The sequence below is a fragment of the Lissotriton helveticus genome, chromosome 5_1 (assembly GCF_964261635.1).
Source record: "Lissotriton helveticus chromosome 5_1, aLisHel1.1, whole genome shotgun sequence".
Taxonomy (NCBI): Eukaryota; Metazoa; Chordata; class Amphibia; order Caudata; family Salamandridae; genus Lissotriton; species Lissotriton helveticus.
Genome location: NC_136065.1, coordinates 1,339,645,869 through 1,339,672,707, shown reverse-complemented (window position 1 = coordinate 1,339,672,707; position 26,839 = coordinate 1,339,645,869). Strand labels below are relative to the sequence as shown.

Genomic DNA, 26,839 nt, shown 5'->3' with positions numbered 1-26,839 from the left:
GACCTCATCAAAGATTTGACAGACATATTTACAAATGTATATAATCTTATGGATGAGATCAGTGGCGGCTCGCAGAGGGAGTGCTGCGGGGCAGTGAGGCGGGGCGGGGGAGGGTCTGGTAGGGAGGTAGTGGAGTCGGACATTCGACTGGCAGGAGTCAAGTAAATAAATAAATAAAACTATTTACCTTGCACTCGCTGCATCGCCGAGGTGATGCAGTGAGCGCAAGGTAAATAGTTTTATTTATTTATTTACTTACTTTACTCCTCCCCATCGAATATCCGACTCCACTACCCCCCAGCCAGCCCCTCCCCCGCAACGCCTCACTGCTCATCAGCACTCCCTCTGCAAGCCACAACTGGATGAGATTATGTATCACATCACTAGGAGTGTGAAATTATTGGCTAGAGCATGGTTTATTATTTACCTATACTTTTCTTTTACGTGTTGTTATTGATTGGTATAAATAATGTGAGGTCAGTTAGGGTTTGCACAGCTGTGAGTTATGGACCATAGATCCTATCATACATACTTGTGAATTTAAGCGTTTTTTGGTTTCATTGTAATCATAAATGCACTTAACTTTTAAGTGAATTTCTGAATTTTGTAAACATGCATTAAGCTGTTATAACCAACGTTAACCATAACTTCGCAGTCAGATTTGTTTATTTCAATTTTTTTATCATATACTACTTGTAACATTTATCTATACTCAATACACTGTAGGCACCTGAACCCCCACTGCGCACTGCATGCAGTACGGCTTTGCCACAGGTCCTGACAGTTGCCTAGTCCCTGAGCACATAAATATTTTATATAAAAATATTTTACACAGAAGCGGTTTCTACCCTGTATTATAGCATACCTGCACTTTTTATTGAAAGGGCATTTTTGATCTGCCTATAACCTCTGACCCCAAACATAGACCTTCACCAAAATTGGCGTTTGCTTGGTGTAGTTTAGCTAAGATTTAACATGCTTGTTTTGTTGAAGATTCATATAGGGAATTTAAAACAAGCATTGGCATAGCCAATAGGTCTCGCTTTTGGGACCTTATAAGTATTTAGTTATGCAGCACAATATCCTTAGTGCAACAACATCAACCGTTGCATGGCTAAACACTTATGAGGTCCCCAAGGCAAGACCTATTGGCTATGCCAATGCTTGTTATTGTAAGACAGTCATTCATGTTTTCTTGCATTAAAAGTAGGGCTTCGTAAAATTCCCCATTTTTTTTCTTACGAAATTTCACAAAATTCTGCTGTATGTAAAATGGTTCTATATGATAAAATATCAGTCCCATTTTATATATATACATATTATTTTTTTTTTACGAATGTCCATTCCTGCTGTGTGGCTTCCCTAGCGAAATTTAGAGAATGCGGGTGTAAGATAAATATTATCTTTCTGGAATTTTACAATTCTATCCAAGTCTCCTTCAAAGCCTGTAACTGAGATCCGTGCTCTTGAAAAAACATTTTAGCCATTCAGTTTCTGTGGCTGCATGGTTCATCTTGGCTCTATTCTGAATATTGGGCAGGAAAAGGAGCCGTTTGCTATTGTGTTGGTTGGTAGTCATGGGAGAGTTATATTGTATAGTCTCAGCTGGAATCCTATGTGGACCTTTACAATAAGTCTTCACGAATGATACCAAGGTAAGTCAATGAGATTGCATACTATGAATGAGAGACGAGCGAGACAACCAAGTACTTGTAGTGGGACAAAACTGGAGTCGTCATACACTGAGGGCTACGTAACCTTATTGACCCCTCCCAAAATACTTTTATGATGAGGCTCATGTGCAGAGCTATGGAAAAGTTGATATCAAAAGTCGGAGAAAAAATGATAGCACATTTTGCCAGCATATAGCTGGGATGCTAGTGCAGATTTTGGTGGCTCAGCCAGAATGCAGGAGAAGTTTGTATTCCTGCATTGGTCCAGTGGAGACAATGGGCCTGTTTTCTCTTTGGAGAGTTCATTGATGGTGAAGGAGTGAAGCTGGAGCACGGAGTACCATGAGGGAAGGAATGAGGATCTGTAACAGCCTTGAATTGTTCGGTAGCTTCGCTTGTCTGAGGAGTTGGATTATAATGACTTCTCTAGAGAGTTGTATAGTTGAGAATAAAATAAGGTTTGTTTATTATTGGAGAGCAAAAAATCCCCCCGCCCCTTTACAGACTTGAACATCCTTTAGGAGGTGCGGTCTAAACACGTTTGTTATCTATTTTTTGGATACAGAGAGCTATTCAATGAAATAACTTGATTCTTGGAGATTGTGGAGTGTTGTAAAGGCATAATATACTGGGTGGGATTCTTGAAATCCTGAGTTTTATTCTTCCTTACGTTCAACAAAAGGCTTTAAATAAAACAAATTCTACACTATTCCAAATGATGGTGCTTTGAGATCTGATCTATTATGAATTTGCCTCATGTGGAAACTGAAGCTTAAATGACCAAGAAAAGCTTAATTAAAAAAATTATTGAATGTCGAATTTTCGCAATATTATGTGGACATATATTTGTATACAATACATTGTTTTCTTTGTTTGCTCTGTGATTTGAAACCCTGTTGGACTGTTACAGTGAGGTTTTTCCTAGAAAGAGTCTTCTTTTCAAATGGCTGTAAAAGTGTCTGTGTTCCTTCTTTTGTAATGGTGTTTTCCTCCGGACAGAATACAAAAGCATCTATGATTCACCAATCACGCCACCCATCAGACATAAACAGTACAAATTATGTGTGTGTGTGTGTTCACGTTGTAAGAATGCGGCCGCAAATGAATTGCGCGTGAGAGAGGGGGGGAGCAGGAGGTGAACCCGGGAGTGCTGCGTGCATGCGTGCGCAGTCTGCTTATTTCCAAGCACACGCTCGTGCTTGTGGCACACCGCTGCGCACTCCCGCAAGGTGTATGCCGCCACAAGCACGAGCATGTGCTTGGATAAAAGAGCTGCACGACAGCTAAAGGTCCTCCTAAGCAGCGCATGCGCGCTGCGTAGGCGAGAAAAGTGAGCAGAAAAGTTATTGTTTTACCATTTTATCTCCCAAAGGAATTTTTGCCTTTTTCTACAGCTAAACCCAGTGAACCGATTTCCACCACCTTTGGCTAGAAAGTAGAACTTCACTGAGAAAGCATGCGTGGCATAAACATGTTATGTAGTGTTTGAGATATATTCCTCTAAAGACGCTGCTGGGTGGATTTGAAATGGTTAACACTTTTATAACTTGTCATTTTAAATTGTCATTCAGAAAATGGCGAATCATATCAATCACACTTGAATTTCTCATCAACTATGGCTAATAAAGTGGATTTATTTACTTTTTCCGCCAACTTGACAATTGCACTTTTCAAAAAATAAACAAGCATTTGCAATGCAATAGGTCTCGCATTCACATGAATTTGAGCTATTGGCATTGTAAATGACAATGCCTTCTATTTATGTTTTTGGTTTTTAAAACATAAATAGAAGGCATTGTTATTTACAATTCTAATAGCTTAAAAACACAATAAACCTCACCATCTATACCAACAGAAAGTGCGCTTTAGATATATCAGGTGGAAGAGCAAACACTCCGAATGGCGCAGATGAAAGCACCTTAGAATGGACCTGCTGTAGATCTATATGTTTTAACCTGCTGGTGACATGTTCATATCCTATTGAGAAAGCTCAGTGCACAGGCCAACTCTGGGGCAGCCAATCAAAAGAAGCCACACATGTCGACTTCGTTCTTCTCAAGAAACTAGGAGATGCTTGGACTTTGCTTCCTGATGTGGGTACAAGATATGTGTATGGTGTAGGTAAAGGCTCCGAAGCCTTGTTTATGGGCCCTGTTTCAGCAAAGACAGTGACTGCGTTTCTTGGAGAAACCCCTGCCTTGGAATGCATTCTAGGGTGCATGCATATTCTTGATTGGTCTACCAGTTTCTATAGCTTGCCTTATTGTTAGTAGTATCCATTCTGTCTTGTTCGTAGCCCACACAACAACCACCGACACGCAGGCCAACACTAGAACCTAACATTACTACCAACACGCCCACCTCACTCCCTCACCACAACAATACAGGTTTAACCAAGAATGCAGCAACCCCTGTTTGACAGGCTTTCTCAACTCACTTCCTACTATGCTTAAAAACGTATTTAATCCATACATCCATTTAATTCTGTCCCCTTTGGTTTTGCTCTGTGGCAGGAACACCACAATGGATCCCAAAGCCTAGACCACACTCAATCGTTATCCAATTAGCATTAACCCTAAAGTCCAATGACTACCCCATGTCCCACCAAAGACACACCACACCACACCACTAAACAATCATCTCACATCCCCATGCAAACCAGTTTAGGAAGTTAAGCAAGATTCTCTACTTACACCTGACTGTGTTGCCAACTTCTGATTTCAAATCTACAAACATGCGTGACAATAACGTTTGGAAATCATGCTACACTTCCAACCATAAGACTACGCCGATCATTGAGAACTGCTCTAAGGATGTCACAGTGAAATCCACATGACACTTGATCTTACCCTGAACACAACCTCATGCAGACCAACAGATCGCTAAAACATAAAGTGGGCATGGGAGAGAGAGAGGTATAAGAAAAGCGTCCTACCTCATCCACCCTCATTTTTTATGCATATCACCATTCCTAAGGCATCTACACCCGGCTAGCATTTTATTTATTACTGTTTATGAGATGATTTTAGTAAAAAAATAAAAGGTAGGGTCCAAAGTTAACACCTTTTTTCCTTACCCCTTTTCCCCACTTGAGAATCATGGACTGCCTCACAAACGTCTGTCAGTGAATGGCTACCTGTTCCCTGCTGGTAAACTATTTCAAAACCAAAACTATCAACTCAATGACAAATCAGAACACACAAATGTGCCAATTCTGTTTGGTTCTCCCCCGACACTTTCACCCTTGCACACTCAGCTAGAAACCAGGGTATACATTTCAAGAGGCCTGACCTTTGAAACCTTCATCACCTCTCTACCACCACTTCTAGAGAACTCCTCATTTGCACACCCTATTACATATGGTCAAAATACAAGTCGGTCAGCCAGTTCAAAGCAAATTGGACTACTTCAGCAGCCTACACGCTGACCTTTCCCAAGTCCCTGCTCCTTTCTCTGGAAACGGTTATAAAGTCTGCAAAAGGAATTCTCTCTAACCTACCTTAGCATACCTCAAGATGAAGTTATGTAAATGACCCGGGGGCTTGTTCAGACCTTTTTTGTCCATCCAGCAAGAGCATACCGACCCTCACTCACTCTTCACATCTCTCATGATGTCGTTGTCTCTCTGTAGCCCGTGCTGCACCCCCGTTGTTTACATCATACCGATAGGTTTAGGTACTCGTGAGAGGGCGGGCTGCAGAGATCTTCTCCGATGTTCATTTGCTGCGAGCCTTTAGAGCCTGGCATGGGATTGGCTAGGTGCATCTCTGCAGGTTGTTAATTGGCTCAAAGGTCCTGCGCACTAGCACGGGGTCTAATACTCATTTCCTCCCCGCAGTGGGCGGTTATGAGGCACTTTTGGAAGGCGCATGCATGGGCCTGCAAGCCTCGATAGACCGGCCCTTGCGCTGCAGGCAGCCGGAGCGCATGTTTAGCCGCCATGCGGCCAGTGGGCACACAGTCCAACTCCCCCCCGCAGCGCCTTTCCTGACGCCATACGCTGCCGTTGAGGAGGATCCTCCTCCCGCAGACCGGGTGAGTGGGGGATTTATTTATTTATTTATTTAATGCGTTTTTGTATAGTGCAGACATTAGCCGAAGGTGTCAGAGCGCTTCACAATAGGAAACAAACTGATACATGAGCATTCTCTATTTGTGCCGATGAAAGCACAGTATCAATGTTCATTTCTTGAGTGAACCCGCCATTGCGGGTCGCTCCAACGATAGGGCGAAAGCGAAACTGATTGCTGGTTTGCCTGCGGAACAGGCGCTATGCGCGTGGCTGGACGTGCACATCCACAGACCACAATCTGCGCGTGCTCCGGTCTGTCTCCCTTGAGAGGCATCTCAAGGACAATAGGTCTCGAGAGCGAGACCTAAAAAAAGTTGTGATTATTGAGCTTTGCAAAGAAAAACTTCCCAATAATGAGGACATATCCTCAGAGGTGTCCAGCTACACAGGAGTACTGGGGTGTGGTGGAGGGGTGAGGGGTGTCCCAAAGTTGTGGGAAAATGTGCTGGAAACCCCCTAAAATGTGTTCTAGAACCTGAAAATCACAAATCAGTAGCTGCCATTTTATGAGCAGGAAAGATTTACCAATTTAATTTGTGCTGAAAATGGTGATTTGCATTACAATCATGATTTTTCACTAAAAATATAAAACCAATTGGAAAATATGGAAACATTATTTCCCCTCTGCCCAAAAAAACATCAACTTGAAACCAACAAAGGACGTGCGCTGTGGAGGGAGGATGCATTAATTGCGTAGGAAACTGGGGCCGTTTTTCCAAACCTTGCTACACAGGACCATGTGCATTGGGGTTTGGCTGTCCACGGAAGGATTGTTGCCTTGTGGCCAACTACCATTGTGCATTACCACTCACCATGCTAAAAAGAACAATTTGCCACCAAATAGAAACAAAAAAGAAGTAACATGACAGCAACATGATGGACAGCTCGAGTTGTGATGGGTTTTGTGTGAGGTGCTAGCCATAACTGGTAAATTTCCATTATTATCAGCATTTAAGCCTGAACCCTAATTATGTTGCTTTCAATGAACAACTCAAGATAGATAGATAGATAGATAGATAGATAGATAGATAGATAGATAGATAGATAGATAGATAGATAGATATGCTCCCCTGAAGTTAATTTTTTGCTGCAAAATTTGGATAACAGTACAGCATAATTTGGCTCATCATATTTCCACGCTGTGTAATCCTAGTAGCCTTAACTATGGTTAAACTCTGTTGAGGGGTTTGTTGGCTTTCTTTATGATAAGGAGTTTACTGTGAACTAAGGTTTTTATCGAAGCAGACGCAAATAACTTTTTGTTTTTTCACTGACAAAAACAAGGGTTCAAGTACCGTTAAAACATCTCATGAGTGATCCGCTCATGGTTTAAACTGATACAATTAAAAGTGATTCACACATCGTATATTGCCCGTACAACGCTGACAAAAATGTATAGACTTGACTCCCAAGTTGTATCCAGGGATGCGGGCGGGAGGGCACCTTCCTCCACATAATATGGGACTGTCCAGTTGTTCACATATACTGGGAGCAGGTTATGTCCTGCATGAGAAAGGTTCACTCATTGCCGACGAAGAGGTCAGCATGGTGGTGTCTTTTGAATATTTGGAATGAAACCAATCTTACAAGTAAAGAGCGTCTCTGGGTGACATTGGGATTTATAGTAGCTAAACAAAATATTGCTTGAGTATGGAGCGCCCCAACGGCTCCTAAGGTGAATGAATGGAAAAGCGACATGGATTGGTGCTTGGTAGCTGAAAAAACCATATATGAGAGCAGGGGCTGTCCAAACAAATAGTCGAAAATCTGGGGGAAATGGAATGAGTGTCGAGGTATGATATGCACACCGATACTCCCATCAAGACAAAGAAATTAGTTGATAACCACCTGATAGCTGAGGGTGTTGGAGAACTGATTGATAATGACTTAACAATTACATTGTCCTGCAAACTTGGATGTTATAGTACATGCTAACTTCACAGCATGTAACATGGTCCTGAGTGTGCACTGATTTTGCTGATTGTCTTTTGTTTTGTTTTAATTTGTTTCAATAAAAAGATTATTTTTTTTAAAACATGTGACAAGTGAGATAATATGTGAGGTCATAAGCAATGCAGGATGTGGCACAAGTTTTAGGAAGCTCAGTGAACTATAACTGGTAAATGAAAGTAATTTTTTTGTTTTTTAAATATTGTTTTATCTTAGTTCAACATTTAACTATAAAATCCCATTCATATTTTTATCAGTAAACTTCTAGAGAATCCTCCTGTGCACTTCTATCCTAGATCTTTCTGTTCTATTTTTTTTATGTGTATTCCTTTTCTCTTTTTTGGAAGGCCCAGCAGCTGTAATTTGTTGCTGTACTCCTCGCTATTGTGCACCTTTGTCTGCCATACTGGAACATTAAATTGAAAGCCAAACTAATGGCTGCTGTAGTGCTGTGACTCACACATGCGCCTGTTTAGTGATGCATTTAGTGATGCATTTGCAAGCATTTTTATTCTTGTTTGTGATGCATGGTTCAGTACTGGCAACAAGAATTGATAAAACGCAAATGTCATGTAACACCTTTCAGAGGTGAGACCATTTGACTGTGTCAATGCTTTTTTTTTTACTGCAGCTGCATTCTTGGTCTCTGAAATCAAGGGTCGCAAGGACAGTTGGAGGGGAAGCAGCATATACCCACTACTTCCCCTCTCTGATGTCCCTGGGCAGAAGTAAATTGCTTCCCAGGCTGTGGCGTAGCTGGGGGGTGGGGGAGGTGGATGTCAAAATGATCCATCTGCATTTGGGTTAATTTCGCTTTTAGTTGTGCCACCTTCATAATCTTTTTTAGACTATTTTGTACTCTATTTTATTAGCACCACACATTTATATCTTACACAATTACATATATGACGAACAAGTAGGAAGGAAAGAGGGGAGATGTTTCTACCCTCTATAGCACTTGGCACCGTCCATAGGCCTCTTCAAAGGGCCCCTGGTAAAGAGGTAGAAAGTAAAAGCCCGAATGAGAAAGAGGTGAAGGGCTAGAGGAATGGATATGGAGAAGGAAGAAGGGAGCGTGTTGTTGAATACTGGTTTGTGTCCTAAATATCGTTCATAAAAATATCGTCCTGTAAAGTGTAACTTTTCTATCAGCTACAAAGGGCCTATATTTTTGTATAAGATACTTACTGCACAATATTTTTGTCAGATGATGTTTAGTCTATGATATATATGGTACCATACAGTTATATTAGGGATTGATCGTATTGCACTTACCCAGGGCTTTAAGTGGGGAAAAAAAACTGGGGGTGCTCTAAAAGTGGCGGAGCAAACCTCTTAAAGGGGTGTGGCCTATCCAAGTAGGGGCGTGGTCTAAATAAAGGTAAATAGTATAGCTGTACTCCCTGCTCTGACAAGCCGTCAGCTCTAGGACTCCTCAGAGGGTCATCAGATTTGGAATTCCCCACTCAGGCTCGCTCTCTCCCCTCCTTATTACAGCAAGGCTATGTATGGATAATGCCATACACCCTCCCCAAGACCGGTGTCGTCATCCTGGGAAATGCCCAAGCAGACACCTCCTGTATAGGGTGGCTTCACGTGAGGCTGAGTGTACTAGAAGCACTGCTCCCAGAAGGCAACGCGACTTCACAGGGGTTAGTTTTAACGAAGCCACCACGCCATTCAAAACATGCCACAGAGTCCTCTTACAACGCGGTTCACCTGGCATGATGTCATGCCTTGACCTCCACTACTCAGTAGTGAGCAAAATGAGCATGCGCACCTCGATGTGCATGCTCTCACTGAAGTCTAAGAAAAAAAAAAGAAAACGACTATCTTTGCAAGGCCTGAAAATAGAGCCCGATAGAGACTCGTTTGGAGGCCCCCTAAAAATAACTGCCAGTGCTCAGTCCCAGACAGACCCGGCCCACTAAAAGCCCTGAGTTTAGTAGTAGTTAGGGCATATACCGCAAGCAGCAACATAACACCGGCACATAAGACATAAAATGTAGACTACAAGATAATGCAGTGGGGTGAATATACTGTGGAGAGATCTGGGGTTAACCTCCAGGTCACATGGTCAAATCTCTGGACAGCGACTCAGCCGTTTATCTTTCCACGTTTAATGAATTGATTTGGCTGGCAGTCACAGCTGTTATTTAAATAACCTGGTCTGGCTGCTCTCATGGGGGTAGATTTCACAGTCAAGCACGCTAAAAAGTGCTCAGGCAGTCATGAGCAAGGCGTAAACGTGTGGGCGCTATAGATATTCTCTTCTGGGTTGCTCGCGTGATGGCTCTGCGTTGTGCTGAAAGCAGTGCTGTCTTCACCCGAAAATACTGCCTGCACCATTTTTCTCCGTGACCTATCCACCCTGAATGCAAGGCCATGAGCCCTAGGGTCACGTGACCCGGCATGGGGCGACGTTGGAAGTGCAATCCTCCTCCATTCCCGTCACAAAATGTTCCTGCTGTATTGTTTCAGCACCCCCTTTGATTTTTGCGAAGCAGAAGGCTTGTCATGTAGGCAGAAATCCGGCAGTTACCTTTGACGGCCGTGCATTATTTGAGAAGGACACACTCGGGTTTGATCCTCTCGGGAACCACAAACAGATATTGCAGTGAAATGGGATCTGTTTTATATTCTGCTCCCCGAGGATGCCAGCATTGAGCTGTGCACATCGATGTGCATGCTTTCACTGAAGTCCAAGAAAAAAAAAAAAAAAGAAAACAGACGGAAAATAGAGCCCGAAAGAGACCCGTTTCGAGGCCCCATAAAAATAACTGCCGGTGCTCAGACCCGGACAGACCCGGCCCACTTAAAGCCCTGCACTTACCTCTATCCTTAAGGCGCTTTAACCCGTTCCGTGCTGCCGTCGGCAGCACTACCTCCCCAGTGCGCCGACGTGGCCCCGCCTGTTTTGCGGAAGTGCCACACTTTCGCAAAATCGCGCCGCCGTTAAGGTGTTAAATAACTGCCGGAAACAGAAACGGGTAAGGAGAGTCAATAGCGAGAAGAGACCAGGAAAGAGTGACTATGTACCGTACCACAGTTATCATAAAGGAAATGAGAGTGCTAAGAAACATACTGTCAGCCCGGCATGATAAGATAATGTTTTAAAAATAAAACTAATTCATGTTTCATTCTAATTACTTATTTATCTTTTGTTTTACAGAACTCAGATTAATTTCACTGTGGCGATCGACTTTACAGCTTCAAATGGTGAGTAAGCAGCAGCAGTATTGCACAATTCATCATTTTTTCCACACATAGGGGGTTATTACGAGTATGGCAGTCCTAGGACAACCGCACTCGCGATGGCAGCCTGACCACGGTATTCTGAGTGTGGCGGTCGGACTGCCACATGACTGCCGCCTCCACTGGGTTCCAAAAATCTGCGGCGGTGGTTGTGTGGAAAGGGGCAGAAATATGCTGTTGGTGCTGATGCCGGCACAGCTGAGCAAATTCCAGGTTGCATTTTCATCATCATTTCATGGTGGTGAGCCCGCCATAAAAAGGGTAGCAAACATGCAAGTAAGGGGGCCATAACAGGGCCCCCGGATGAATTTGCCCATGGAAGTACATGTGGGGGTGGCACATGTTGTGCCCCCCTATATTTGCACCTTTATTCCTGCACTGTGTGGTGGCATGCACTACATATTGCATGCCACACCATGCACAAAGTGCAGTAGGTGCTGTCACGGTGGCAGTCTGCTTGTTAGGCTCGTCTATGTGCCTCAGAGACCACCACTGTGATACTGCCGCCACACCGCCTGCCCTGGATTCAACTCTTAATGCAGCGGGCGGGTGCACGACAGGCTTAGTGGTACTCCTGGGGGCACAGCGGTGGCGGTCCTACAGGAGGACCACCAAACTTGTAATCAGCCCCTTAGTGCGTATAATTGCCTGTAATTCTCATGAGTGGCCAGTCATCTCCGTGACAGTTCCCTCATTTGCAAAAGATGCCTGAGGTAGCAGCTCAAAAATATTGTCCATAAAGTTTTTAAAGTTACACAGTGAATGTTGCTAGTGCAGTACTTATGGCCACGGCACACATTGATTTTCAAACTTTCGCAACATTTTCTGCTCCAGCCAATCTTCTGGGAGTAAAAATTACAAAATCAATGTACGGATGAGGAAAACAGAAAGTTAGCATAATACCATATACAAGCTTACTCCCACATAAGAAATATCCAAGGGCCAGGTTAGCAGCGTGAGGTTCTGTTGCATTTTGAGTCATTTCTTTGACAAAATGCATCGTCAAGTCCGAATAGTGCTAAATGCTGAATAACTCTTCTTGCGCAACTACCTGAAATCTTACGCAGTTTTGTGATGATTCTGCATAATTATTCTACAGCAAATTATGTGAGTTACATCCACCCCTACTTTAGGATAGTGTATTGTTCGCTCCTTCTCTACAGTGATGCAAGTCTCTGAATCCTTTGTTCTCACTGGGTTCCACAGTGATAGGACTAATCAGGCTTCTTGACATGTGGGATCCAGGAGCAGGCAGATGGAATGTGAGTATCATGAAGAGTACTCCCCTATCCTTCAAAGTTGGTGAAGTACCTGGATTGCAGGTTCTGCCCAGTAGGAACTTGGGAGTGGACACTGGCCCTTAGCCGGCTTACTTTGTGTGAGATGTGCTTCCTGTATAGGGGCAGAATGCAGTCACTCAAGGTGGAGTTAGCCAACTGCTGAAGTGGGCTGACCCCATTGCCCCTTGCTATATGCTTTAGTGGGTGGAAGAAAAATAAGAATGACACAATAATTGACCAATAGAATAAAAGGGCTGACTGAAAACAACTTGTAACAATGATATTTATGTACTTTTATTAAAATTAAAAAGTCTTGGCTTCCTGGAACTTGGGATAAGAAATGGGGCCATTGGAATGTTTATAGAGGCGAACTTTGTACTTCCCGTACAACTGAAATGGCGATGACCAGGATTGGTCCTCCCCGAACTCGCACTTGTAATGCACCGCTGTAATGTATGCCTTCTATGTCAATTTTTGTACTTCATGACTGCCAACTGATCACTTACTCTGCTTTTGTTCAATAAAATATTTTAAATTTTTAAAAAAAAACGTCTTGGCTAACGCTAGAACTAATGAAGTGCGAAAAAGGAAAATATTTGGGAGTTCACAAACAAGCATCATTACATTTAGGAAAAAGTCTTTCTAGGGGAGGGATGGGTGTATGGAAGAGACATGTTCAATAGGAAACTTAAACATTATAGGTGAACAGTCTGAAGTGGGGGGAGACAACGTCTACGGGTCGGAATATAAGCTACACATTTGGAAAGACACAGAGGCAGGACATATACCACAAGAAGTCAAAGGAAACGTCAACAGTGAGCGGCAACATGGAGAAAGTGCTGGCACTGAAACAGTGAGACTAGATGCCAGCATGCAGGGGCAACCACTGTGAAGTGCCAGCACCCAGAGGTAGCTAAGCGGGGTTGATCACAGTCACAGAAAGCAGAGGAAGGTGTCAGCACTTAGATGCAGGTAAGGGATGTTCCTCACATATACAGAATGCGGGTAGTTGGAGCATTAAGAAGAAGCAAAGTGGAGGTGCAGCATTCAGAGGCAGCTTAGGAAAGGTGAACGCATAGCATTAAATATATTATAACTTATCTTTTTACATATTAACTCATTTCTGTCGTTTCTATGCACTGTAAATAGCAGCTCTTATTATTAACTAATTTATAATACTCGATGTACCAATCTATGAAGGATGGAAGTCAGAGTGTGTATTGCCAGGATTCAAACTCATGACCTGCAGATCGCAACTTATGTCAATGGCAAAGTTCAGCTCACTGACCATGTGACTGCCTATAACTTAAGCACGCCAGACTTTCAGAGGCAAGAGCCTGTCAGGACGTTTCCCAATGTTCTTACTGCAGGTCACTTCCTTCTTATAAAAAACACCTCAGTTCCCATTCAGAAAAGAACTTAAAGGTGCATATTATCAAGACAGGCGATACAATTATCGCCGCTTTAGTGGCATAAAACTGCCGCTAAAACAGCGATAATGGGCTCGATAATATGCTCTATGGAATTCCAATTGAAGCCCATGTTAGATGTGAAGGACATCTAACCTGAGTTTCAATTGGAATACCATAGAGCATATTATCAAGCCCATTATCGCAGTTTTAGCGGCAGTTTTCTGCCGCTAAAGCGACGATAATTTTATCGGCTGTCTTGATAATATGCCCCTTTGTTCCCATGTGAAGGCCCGTTTAACATGGTATGCTCTGGCCAACAGGTAATCCTTCACAGTCGACGTCGCTGCATTACATGAACCCCTACCAGATGAACGCGTACGCCATGGCGCTCAAGGCTGTGGGTGAGATCATTCAGGACTACGACAGCGACAAGATGTTTCCAGCGCTCGGCTTTGGTGCCAAAATCCCTCCTGATGGGCGGGTGTCCCATGAGTTTCCACTGGTAGGTTTAGCTTTTGCTGATTATAAATCTTTTATTTTCCCCAGCTCCCTGCTCATATGTTATGCTTTTTTGATCTTGCCTGTTTTTAGTCTCCTGTTCTTCATTCTTTTTGGCATGATGTCAGGTGCATCAATTTGTCCCACTTACTCTTCTGCTATTTGTTGATATCGTTGCTGATATCTGTGTCCAGAACAAAGTTTAAAAAAACTCCTTTTGCCTCTTTTCTAGAATGGCAACTCCGACAACCCTTACTGCAATGGGATTGAGGGAATCCTCGAAGCGTACCACCGGAGTCTCAAAACCGTCCAGCTGTACGGGCCAACCAACTTCGCGCCAGTGGTCAACCACGTGGCCAAGTCAGTCCTTTGTTTGATTCTCTGTCTTTGTGTTGAATAGATTCAACCTAACAGGACTACTGTCTGGGCCCTGCCAATGTCGTTTTAGCCTAATTTGTTGCTCCTGTATTTTCATACAGTGATTTAGAATCTGCCATTCCCAGTCAGTCACCCCACAGGTCTCTCTGGGCTCTTGCTTGGGCTTCCTGTTGTCTTTTTCTCCATGTTATTGGCCAAAAACTCTAGAAGGCCCCATCTATCAGTAGATATTAACAAGCCCTTCTGTGTCCACTGCAGCAGGCATTGCACAAGGGAACAAGCATGCTTTGACCATCACTTATATATGCCAAATAATGGAACTTATAGTTTATTTATAATATTGGCATGAAGGAATGAAGAGCACATTTAAAGACCAGACCTGCACAGTCTGATGTCTTCAATTACTTCAAAGGAGGAGGTTGTTTGTAAATGCGACCAGAGGGAGCACAGACAGGGGGCTGCAGCTGGTAAACTGACTTATGTTGTCCGACCGAATTACTTCATTCGACATTTGCTTTCTTGGCATTACTTCCGGTACACATTAACTTCATCCGCTTTAGTTAGTTATATCATTGCTTCCACCAAAGCACCTTGCAAAGAACGTTTGAGGCAAAGCTGATTTAGCGTTCAGTTTATTAAAATATCAAAACACTAATTTTTAATAATAAAAAATAATGCCAACGAGGTATTTTTGTTTAAGTTGGGACTAGGGTTAAGGTTAGTACTAATTTAATTAATTTCAGTAAATTGACTGTTATAATACTGTGCATTCTTATTATATCATTTAATACAATTATATTAAAAAGTGATGAAATTAATTAACTATAGATTTTGACTTAGCAATTGAGTTTGAATAATGTGTATAATTATTTTATTGTGATTTAATTTTGAGTTGGTTTATCAATTTGCTATAATATAAGTTAAGTTAATTTAATTGGTAAACGTAATTTAAGGATTAGGGTTAACACACTTGGTTACAAGTTCAGAATTGCTTTGTTTCCATTTCACTTCATTTCCTAAAAATAGCAGGCTTATGGTTAGTGTTAATTTATAATAAAAATTACTTTAGGTACTTTATGGTTTGAACACCCAACCGACTGTAAAGAAATATTCGCCCATACTCAGTTCTTCAACTTTTGAATACAGGGGTCGGGGCTGCTGACCTTAAATGTTCAAGATATCTCAAAACTCTTCTAGTATCACAACTCTCACTAGGGATTTGGAGGATTACATATGCACATAACATGCCAAGCCAGTGTGCCTAGATGAATTTCTAGAAATGTGAATGAATGATTGTGGCTTGGAACCTTGATCTTCTTTTTTGAAAAGGGAGAACAATTGTGAGTACAAAACTGATGTACTCATTTCCGACTAGCTTCTTTTTTTAAAAAAAAGAAACCACTGACAGATAAGTAACCACAGAGTGAGAGGTTTCAACTTTTTCTGTATCCCTTTGACTAAAAAAGACACCCCCTCCAGCAGTAATGGACAAATTAAATTCAAAGTTGTTTGCATTGGAGATATTATTATCCAGAGGGACAGTTTACCCCAAATACTAATCTATTTATCTATCTATCTATCCATCCATCCATCCATCCATCCATCCATCCATCCATCCATCCATCCATCCATCCATCTCATTTCCCCTCTCTCATTGTAGCTCGCACTCTCTTTCCTTGTTTCGCTCTCTATCTTTTCCTGTCTCCCGCCCTCTTAGAGCCCCACCCCCCAACTGGCTTGTGCCCATACCCTCACAGATTTGTCACATGGTGGCAGTTGTAAGCACGTTAAATGTCTGATACCTTAATTTCATGATCCCATTGAATGGGCGTTGTTCATATCTGCAGCATTTCAGAATTGTTCCCATATGACGATGGCATTCTGGATCCCATATCCATGTCCCTGATGGAATTCTAGAGTGAGTCTCACCACTACTTATCATGATTGACTTCAGTGTTGATGCTACTCATTGCATTTTTTGCTAGATCTTTTATGCCTTGCACAATTCTCTTTGGATCCTTTTTGCTCATGGAACCGCAGTCTGTTTATTTCCAGAGCAATTTAGTGTTCATTTTGGCTTGTCCCACAAACAGTCTGTGACTTATAATGTCCCTAGTGGTCGCTTTTCCTTCATGTCCTTAGTCATGCATGATGGACTTACAACATGTAATGGTAACCACCCTATGGTTCTGCATTGCATGGGGTTTGCTGGCCTGGATTCCTGCACTAGAGTTGCAGTTGTCTACAGGTGATACCTTGTTTTTACCCATCGAACATCGGCCGCCTCGTTTTCCGCAAGCCTTGGTATCGCTAGGGAAAATAAATAAGGGCCATTCAGTGATTTGGCATTTCATTTTAGTTCTTCTCAATGGTGGTGACGTGAATATTTAGGAGATCCTCTTTGATTCCTGAAGTTACGCATCAATTCAGACAGTTATACTTTTCATCTTTCTCCAGGGTTCTCACTCTCTCCTTTGGGTATTGTGTACAGAGCTCTCAAGTGTCCCAGGCTTATGCATGAGTTCCTCCGCTAATCAGGTTTTTGACATTGCATTCTGGGATTTGCAGTCCTCTATTCTACCTTAAAATCAGTCCAAGAATGCAAAGAAAAACCTGGACTGGTGAGCTGCTCAGGCGTAGAACTGAGAAATCTGACAGCTCTGTGGGTACACCTGATACCCCTGGCCCTATATCCACTTCTGCTTGTGACACTTGGTCACTTTACACCTCTTTTTTGTGCCCTCTAAGCAGGGTTGTATTGGGATCAAAAATCGTCACTGGCACGCAAAAACAAAGTGGCCCATATTTGCATATTGCCTTCCCGGAACACACTGCTTCGGCGAAATGTTATCAAAAAGGGGGGCTTAAAACAATGCATGGATTAGTTTACACTGGTGAAACACACCTGAAAACAAATGAGGCCACTTCTGCTCAGGTCCCCTGCCCTGTCAATCAGCATACATTAATGGGCCGGCCCAGCGAGAGAAAGAGTGAGACACCTCCTCCCATCTACCTCTAGAAAGGCCACTCAGGCTCCCACTGGGCCTCTGGCGGGATCCGAACGATGCAGACCCCGCCCAAATAGGACCCACCCCCAGGCTGGCCAAAAAAGCAGCCCACAGCTGGAATTCGAGTACCGGCCCCTCAGGCATTGCCCGAGTGCCCACGTTACCACTCTGACCCTGCCTCTAAGATATATCCCTGGCAGCACCAGTCTTATGCATATCCCCAATTCAAATGGGTAGCCATAGCAACATCTGTGGAAGCGGTGACTGTGCGTGGGCGTCCCAGCAGATCCTCTTCCCCAGAGTCCCCCCCCAACCAGTCAAGAGCGATTAAACAGCATGTGAAGAGGAAAGCAGGTTGCTTCTCGAACACTTACCTACACCCTCCTGTCCCTGATCACCTGAAATCCCCTGCTTGCCTCAACAGATGGAACTGTGACCACGAGGGAGAGTGGTGGCAGCAGCCTCAGCCTGGTCCCTATGTTAAATGATTCTTGTCCTTCCTAAATAGTCCTGACCGCTGCCTCTGTCCAGAAGACCCTAGGTCTGCTCTCCTGCGTCTTGCTTTTTGATCACAAGGACGACTGTGGGCACGGGGCGGCAGCTGCCCCTGGTTCTAACATTTTTTTGTTTCGTTTTTCTTTTTTTGCAGAAGCTTTGAGTCACATCAGATTACTGTATGATTCTTTAGGCGTAAGAAGAGGTGGAGGGGAGGGGGGATTGGGATCTGGAGTAAAAATGTCCAGGGCAGTGGAACACGATAGGGAGTGGCTGAAGTGAAGGTGGGAGAGGGCAAGTAAAGAGGACAGAAGAGAGCTTCAAATCACATATGTGGAACGTGGGAGTAAAGTGGAAATGGTAACGAGTGTGAGGGAGTGCAGGAAAAAAAGTTGTGCTACATAGGTGGGATGTATGTCATTACCACGCATGCTTTAACAATACATGCCTTTACCACGCAACTTTCACAACGCAAGTCGTTACAACGACTTGCGTTGGGGGGTGCTGGATAGTGAATAGTTTAATTTACTATTCCAACTCCAGTCCCCGTGTGTTGGACTTTGGCCCTTAGGGCAGGTTCACCCCTAGACTTTTTGCTTGAAATGGTGACCTGGAGATGGTGATTTTTGGATACTGCGCACTTTCACTGTGTCCCAGTGGAAAGTGCGTGCGCACTCTGAGTGCATGTGCTGAGCTAGGCCTGCCCGCCCATAGGAATGCATGGGGAATGTATGTGTCCCTGGTAGTTCCTGATGCGTGGGGTGTACAGGCTTGAGTCTGGTATGTGTGAACTCGTGAGAGTGAATGCTGCGAGATGGTGTATGCAGCATGTATGTGTCTAGTAGCGAAGCGCCATTTCTAGACATGGCTGTACGTGTGCTGTGAGGGTGCTGGCGTGTGATTGGCTGGAGCTGGCTGGGATGCCAGGCTCCAGGAAGTCTGTGTGGGTCTGCCCCGGTGGTGAGTGGGAGATTAGCATGAGTGATGTGTGGGAGGAGTGTACCTGTGTCCTGGATGGGCTGGGTTTTCCCCACACAATGCTGGCTCCGCCCCCCTGTGGTGTGACTGATGACCCAAGCCCTGCCAGTGAATAGAATGGGTGGTTGGGCCATCAAGAGTGCTCCAGAACCAGCTGCGACTGGTTCTGCCCCCACCCTGCACCTAAAGACAAAGGGAAAAGGTGTATAAAAGAGGGGCTGTGACCCCATGAAAATGTTCTTGTTTGCTGCTTGAATCTGCCAGGGGCGTGCTGCTGCTTGGGCTCAGGGATGGCTTGCCTCCCTGAGCCCTGCCCAGCCCCTGGCTTGCTGATGGGCCCCTGAAGGACTTGCTGTTGCCCTAGCACCTGGGAGCGCTTTGGATTTCCCCTGTAGCGCTTGAGAGCGCTTTGTTGCCCCTCTAGCGCTGGGATTGCCTGCCTAGCGCTTGGGAGCGCTTTTTGCTGCTGTTTTAGCGCTTACGAGCGCTTATTTGTGCCTGCAGCGCTTGGGAGCGCTGTGGTCTGCAGAGGCCGGTGCCCACCCGGCATCCGATCGCCCCGTGTGGCGAGTTGACAGCGCGGGTGCCACCCCGCTTATTGCTGTGGTGTTGTGCCGATTTATTGATCTACGAGGGAGCCCACTCCTCGGATCCTGGGAAGCCGCCTGCCTGCCTAGGAAGCGGGCCGCCGCGCTGCCCGCGGCGACCCGGAAGTAGTTAAGCGGCCCGGCCAATCGCAGCGCGGCCCAGGAAAGGCCGACCGGAAGTCCCGCCTCCTCCGACGAGCCGGGGAGAGAGAAGCTGCCGGCCGGGTCCCCGAGGCTCCCGTGTGAAGAGGAGAGCCCCGGGACCAGCGAGAGAGACCCGCCGTCGCTGGAGAGCCCAGCGCGAACCCGGTAGGTGCCTGCAGAAGAGAGGGGAGCGTCGGGACACATTGCCGGTGTCCGCCCCGCCCCCTCTCTGTAGCGCGACCTCGCGCCTTTGTGTTTTGAGCCTGAGGGCTCAGGGGGCACTGGTGAGCGACCCGAGTCCCCAAGAGGGGGACTCCAACCCGAGCCAGAGAGGCTCCAACTTTGAGAGAAAGCACCTCCGCGTTTGTGGAGCCACGAGGTGCCCCGGGGGCACCAGTAGCGTTAGAGCCCAGCGAGGCTCTTGGCCAGCATTATTGCTTTGGGTCCCCAGAGCGAGGGACCCCCCAGCCCAGCGAGGCTGTACCTTTCTGTTGCTGGAGCCCTGAGAGGCTCAGCAGCCCCCCTTGCTGGTGAGGGAGCCTAAGAGAGGCTCACCAGTGCCACAGTTGTGGTTCTTTGAGCCCAGAGAGGCTCCAACTTTGCGCTAACTTTCCCTGCTCCAGTTGCCCAGCACTTTGTGGGCAACTGCCACGTTTAGGCCCTGACATTGGGACACCGGGACAGTCACAGGTGGTGACTGGTGAGTTTGGGGAAATTGGTATTTGTTCTGCACCTCTGAATGTATTGATTATGCGTCATGTGCCTTTACACCTCTGAATGTTACGGCATCATGTGTTTTGCTTACACCTCTGAATGGGTAGATTATTCATCATGTGTTCTCTTTGTCCTTTTACACCTCTGAATGTTACGACATCATGTGTGTTGCTTTTGCACCCCTACAGGTAGTGTGACGTGTAGGTGGTTGTTTTCTCCCTAGTACAGGTGGTGCTAGTGAGGCCCTGTTACCAGTAATGACTGGTTGTATGCTATTACTGAAAGTATTGCTTTATTACTGAAGGTATTGCTAAAGTGCTATTACTGAAAGTATTGCTTTATTACTGAAGGTATTGCTTTATTTCTGAAAGTATTATTTCTGAAAGTGCTACTTCTGATTCCTGACAGTGGTCCAGGTGGCCCTGTCTTGTAAATAATCCCTTGTAAATTCTGCCCGTGCCTCTGGCACATTGTAAAGTGTGTGTTTTATCTAAATGTGTTTTGGTGTAATACAAAGGCTATTTTTATATAACCTTGTGTGGAGTTTCCTTTGTGGTGGGCCTTTGGTTGTTTTTGCTGGGGTGCGTGCGCAAATACTTAACCTACATCGCCTCCAAGTTTAGCCTTGCTGCTCGCGCCACGTTACCTAGAGGGTGAGTAGGGGTTATCTTGGCGTGTAACTCCCTTGCCCTGACTTGGGTGTGGTGGTCTCTGACTGACTTTGGCGAAAGCCCTGGCCAGCCGGGGATCCCATTTCCAACATTGGCGGCAAGCGGTGGGATAAGGATTTGTGTTTGCGTTGTACCTTAGTAGCAGCTGGCTGCACCACAAAACTCTGCATTTTAGATAAAAACATTTTGGGGATTATTGTATGGAGTTTGCTAAAAATGTCATTTCTGTGGAAATGTGTTTCTTGTGCACTTTGAGTTAGGTGTCCCTAGCTCGGGAGGGTAGATCATCCCCCTAAGTGCAGTGTGTTTTCTGGATTCACCAGAAGGGTGGGATCCAGTGGTGGCAGCATAAGTGTGTCCAGTGCATGTGTCCCCCGTCCCTGCCCTGGAGTAATGGTACCTGTGTCAAGTGTGGTCAGGTTGAGAAGTCAGGGGTGGTAGAAACTGCCTTACCAGTCTGGGGAGGGGTGTGTGTGGATGAATGGTGTGTGGCACTGGATGTGTTTGTGAGTTCTCTGGATGGGGAGCTTGCTGAATGCTAGTTTTGTTCAGATACCTAAGTCCTGTGTGTTGAACTTTTCCCAAGAACGTCTGCAGATAGTGGAGCCTGCTTTTTGATTTCTGTGGTCTGTTGAGAGACAGAATTTTGGAGTTGGTAATGTTCTGGGAGGAGAGAGGCATAGGGGATGGAGTGATTCCAAAAGGAGTGTCTGAGGTGTCTTCCAGCCCAGCGTGGTGGAAGAGGTTCAGTGTAGCCCAGCTAGGTCTCGGTGTAGGGGCTCACGTCCTGTCTCAAGAGGAGAAGGAGTGGGTGGGACTGCATGTCTCCAGGTGCCCGAAACCCAGTGTCAGGGCCTGGAGTGTTTCTGAAGGGAACATCAGGTCGGGGGCCTAGGCTGTACCAATAGGTCATTTGAGGAGGATCTTCCAGAGTGTCTGGAGAACGTGGAACCTCTGTAACCAGGGTTCCAGTAGTTCTGGTGTCTGGCAGTACCGCTCCAGTTGGGAGGGTGCAGAAGTCCAGATGGAGGGGTGCGAGGGGGATAGGTTCCCCAGTGGAAGAACCAGTGGGTCAGGGGCCAACCAGAAGGGTTGTGTCGCCAGTGAGTGACCATGGTGATGCCACTTCTGTCCTGAGTGTCAGGCAGACTTGTACACGACACATTAGTTGTGTCACCCTCAAGGAAGTCCTGGTGCGCCAGGCATCTGACCAAAGAGGTACGTCCCTTGGTTGGGGAGCCAGTAGCCGGTGTTTCCGGATCTGGACGTAAGGGCAACTGTATGTAGTGTCCTGAAGTTACAAGAGGGAACTCCTGCCTGATGAGAAGGAACCGGGTAAGCTGTATGGGGTATTGACCTGCAGTGGTTGCCTTGCTGCTGAAGGAGGAGAGAAAGTCTTAGATTTTTGTTTCCAACTTGTAGAAGTCCTGGTGCGCCAGGCATCTAACCAAAGGGTAGCATCCCTAGGTTGGGGAGCCAGGGTCAGGTGTTGCCTGTCCTGGACGGCAGGGCGACTGTAGCCAGTGTCCTGGCCGGTTTGTCTTCTAGGGGTACCCCTGTGAACACAGGTGGGGCTCATCTTAAGTGAAGAGACCCTGTGTTTCCCAGAAGGGGTGGTACAGGCCTAGCAGGGATCTTTAGGGTTCTTGGCTGAGTGTTGTGGTACTACCCTGAGAGCAGGTGGGGCCTACCTTAAGTGGAGGGACCCTGTTCTACAGTGGGAGGGTGCAGTACTCTGGAAGGGGGTCAGAGGAAGTCTGACCCCTGTGCATCCGGTGAATTTGAATCCCAGGTGGTAAACCAGTTAAGGGAGCTGTGACTCAGTCATGACCACCCTGGTGTCCTGTAGGCACCGCACTGAGCAACGTCCCCCTCGAGCAACGCCGCCTCTGCGCTCACCGACGTCGTCTCGACGCCGTCAACGAGCCATAGGATGCACCGCAACTGGGGGGCACCGCGGCGTGCAACGCCTCGCTACACCGTTCTGGTGGTGGTCTGACTGTGGTCACTGCTGCTGAGGAAGACAGGTCCTAAACTGGTGGGAGAGTTGTGTTCTGGAGGGTGCTTCAGAAATAGAGGTAGGGTGGGGCATTCCTGCCCGTGACCTCTGGTCAGCCTGAGGGTGCGGACCCTAGGTTGAAGGATCAGTGGTAGTTGGAACTAGACTGAGAAAGGGAGTGGAGAATGGCTATTGTAGGCCAGGGGTTACTACCCCCCACTCTGTGGATGGGCATGGACCAGTGGTATCTGGGTGGCCTAGGGCCTGGTCCTGGCCGTGGACAGCTTGGGAGTACCAGTGGGGTAGCCCAGTTGGTCCAGACAGTGTGTTTAGAAGGAATCCCATGGGTTCACCGTGGCGTAGAACAGGAGGGTGTCCCTGCAGTTGCGGGCCTGCGTCCGTGTTCTATCGCCCCAAGCAGGGAAGTCCATCACGGTGGTGATTGGTCTCCCCTGCGTTTTGGCTGGAAGGGGGTTATGTTGGACTTTGGCCCTTAGGGCAGGTTCACCCCTAGACTTTTTGCTTGAAATGGTGACCTGGAGATGGTGATTTTTGGATACTGCGCACTTTCACTGTGTCCCAGTGGAAAGTGCGTGCGCACTCTGAGTGCATGTGCTGAGCTAGGCCTGCCCGCCCATAGGAATGCATGGGGAATGTATGTGTCCCTGGTAGTTCCTGATGCGTGGGGTGTACAGGCTTGAGTCTGGTATGTGTGAACTCGTGAGAGTGAATGCTGCGAGATGGTGTATGCAGCATGTATGTGTCTAGTAGCGAAGCGCCATTTCTAGACATGGCTGTACGTGTGCTGTGAGGGTGCTGGCGTGTGATTGGCTGGAGCTGGCTGGGATGCCAGGCTCCAGGAAGTCTGTGTGGGTCTGCCCCGGTGGTGAGTGGGAGATTAGCATGAGTGATGTGTGGGAGGAGTGTACCTGTGTCCTGGATGGGCTGGGTTTTCCCCACACAATGCTGGCTCCGCCCCCCTGTGGTGTGACTGATGACCCAAGCCCTGCCAGTGAATAGAATGGGTGGTTGGGCCATCAAGAGTGCTCCAGAACCAGCTGCGACTGGTTCTGCCCCCACCCTGCACCTAAAGACAAAGGGAAAAGGTGTATAAAAGAGGGGCTGTGACCCCATGAAAATGTTCTTGTTTGCTGCTTGAATCTGCCAGGGGCGTGCTGCTGCTTGGGCTCAGGGATGGCTTGCCTCCCTGAGCCCTGCCCAGCCCCTGGCTTGCTGATGGGCCCCTGAAGGACTTGCTGTTGCCCTAGCACCTGGGAGCGCTTTGGATTTCCCCTGTAGCGCTTGAGAGCGCTTTGTTGCCCCTCTAGCGCTGGGATTGCCTGCCTAGCGCTTGGGAGCGCTTTTTGCTGCTGTTTTAGCGCTTACGAGCGCTTATTTGTGCCTGCAGCGCTTGGGAGCGCTGTGGTCTGCAGAGGCCGGTGCCCACCCGGCATCCGATCGCCCCGTGTGGCGAGTTGACAGCGCGGGTGCCACCCCGCTTATTGCTGTGGTGTTGTGCCGATTTATTGATCTACGAGGGAGCCCACTCCTCGGATCCTGGGAAGCCGCCTGCCTACCTAGGAAGCGGGCCGCCGCGCTGCCCGCGGCGACCCGGAAGTAGTTAAGCGGCCCGGCCAATCGCAGCGCGGCCCAGGAAAGGCCGACCGGAAGTCCCGCCTCCTCCGACGAGCCGGGGAGAGAGAAGCTGCCGGCCGGGTCCCCGAGGCTCCTGTGTGAAGAGGAGAGCCCCGGGACCAGCGGGAGAGACCCGCCGTCGCTGGAGAGCCCAGCGCGAACCCGGTAGGTGCCTGCAGAAGAGAGGGGAGCGTCGGGACACATTGCCGGTGTCCGCCCCGCCCCCTCTCTGTAGCGCGACCTCGCGCCTTTGTGTTTTGAGCCTGAGGGCTCAGGGGGCACTGGTGAGCGACCCGAGTCCCCAAGAGGGGGACTCCAACCCGAGCCAGAGAGGCTCCAACTTTGAGAGAAAGCACCTCCGCGTTTGTGGAGCCACGAGGTGCCCCGGGGGCACCAGTAGCGTTAGAGCCCAGCGAGGCTCTTGGCCAGCATTATTGCTTTGGGTCCCCAGAGCGAGGGACCCCCCAGCCCAGCGAGGCTGTACCTTTCTGTTGCTGGAGCCCTGAGAGGCTCAGCAGCCCCCCTTGCTGGTGAGGGAGCCTAAGAGAGGCTCACCAGTGCCACAGTTGTGGTTCTTTGAGCCCAGAGAGGCTCCAACTTTGCGCTAACTTTCCCTGCTCCAGTTGCCCAGCACTTTGTGGGCAACTGCCACGTTTAGGCCCTGACATTGGGACACCGGGACAGTCACAGGTGGTGACTGGTGAGTTTGGGGAAATTGGTATTTGTTCTGCACCTCTGAATGTATTGATTATGCGTCATGTGCCTTTACACCTCTGAATGTTACGGCATCATGTGTTTTGCTTACACCTCTGAATGGGTAGATTATTCATCATGTGTTCTCTTTGTCCTTTTACACCTCTGAATGTTACGACATCATGTGTGTTGCTTTTGCACCCCTACAGGTAGTGTGACGTGTAGGTGGTTGTTTTCTCCCTAGTACAGGTGGTGCTAGTGAGGCCCTGTTACCAGTAATGACTGGTTGTATGCTATTACTGAAAGTATTGCTTTATTACTGAATGTATTGCTAAAGTGCTATTACTGAAAGTATTGCTTTATTACTGAAGGTATTGCTTTATTTCTGAAAGTATTATTTCTGAAAGTGCTACTTCTGATTCCTGACAGTGGTCCAGGTGGCCCTGTCTTGTAAATAATCCCTTGTAAATTCTGCCCGTGCCTCTGGCACATTGTAAAGTGTGTGTTTTATCTAAATGTGTTTTGGTGTAATACAAAGGCTATTTTTATATAACCTTGTGTGGAGTTTCCTTTGTGGTGGGCCTTTGGTTGTTGTTGCTGGGGTGCGTGCGCAAATACTTAACCTACATCGCCTCCAAGTTTAGCCTTGCTGCTCGCGCCACGTTACCTAGAGGGTGAGTAGGGGTTATCTTGGCGTGTAACTCCTGAGAGAGCGCAAACTGATTTAAATGTATGAGTACATCACACTTACCTGTAGTAAGCACAAATCATGAAGAGAAATGCCATGAGTGCTAATAGTATCTGCAATTATATTCTGAATGTATAGCTAATGTAGAGATTTAAGTAGAAGTGGAACTAATACAGAAATGTGTGACATTATATGATTTTATTAGACGTGATTATTTTTGAATCCATGTCGTGAAGCTGCTAAAACATAAGATGGTATGTGGTTAAAAGCAGAACGTGGTAGGCCTCAGGGCCAGAGCTGGAGGGAAAGGGAAGGTGGTTCTTTTCACGACACAGATTGTATTAAGGTTTTTGGTCATTGCATTAAATAGGCCATGATTTATAGAAATGTTTACTTAATAATAGAATAAGAGTATTAACATGCTTTAATTAAATGAAGAAGTTGAATGCTATAATCATAATGAGAAATATTGTAGGCCTGAAATGTTTTTACACAGCATTTATTTACACGTACATGTCTGGGCTGAGAAATGTTGCAAGCCTTTTTCTTTTTAGAAGTATATGAGAGTTGGGTTCTTGGCTACAGATATCTGTCTGCAACAGGAAAGGGGGGATCCAATTATAAATGAATGAATAGAGGTCTGTTCAGTGGACGGCCCAGACATGGAGGAGGGTTTTGGAATGTTTAAGGGGTATCAGCGGGCCGGAGA

General features: G+C 46.5%; 1 protein-coding gene across 3 annotated transcripts in view; it reads left to right on the top strand.

The window, feature by feature from the left end:
* The window catches only part of LOC144755373 (copine-5), a 1,407,230-nt gene that overhangs the window by 1,276,245 nt on the left and 104,146 nt on the right, over positions 1-26,839 (top strand). For all 3 annotated transcript variants that reach the window (XM_078644209.1, XM_078644208.1, XM_078644207.1), the window contains 3 exons: positions 10,868-10,914; positions 13,963-14,144; positions 14,373-14,500. In XM_078644209.1, coding sequence (XP_078500335.1) covers positions 10,868-10,914; positions 13,963-14,144; positions 14,373-14,500 — 357 coding nt within the window. The remainder of the gene's footprint in view (positions 1-10,867; positions 10,915-13,962; positions 14,145-14,372; positions 14,501-26,839) is intronic.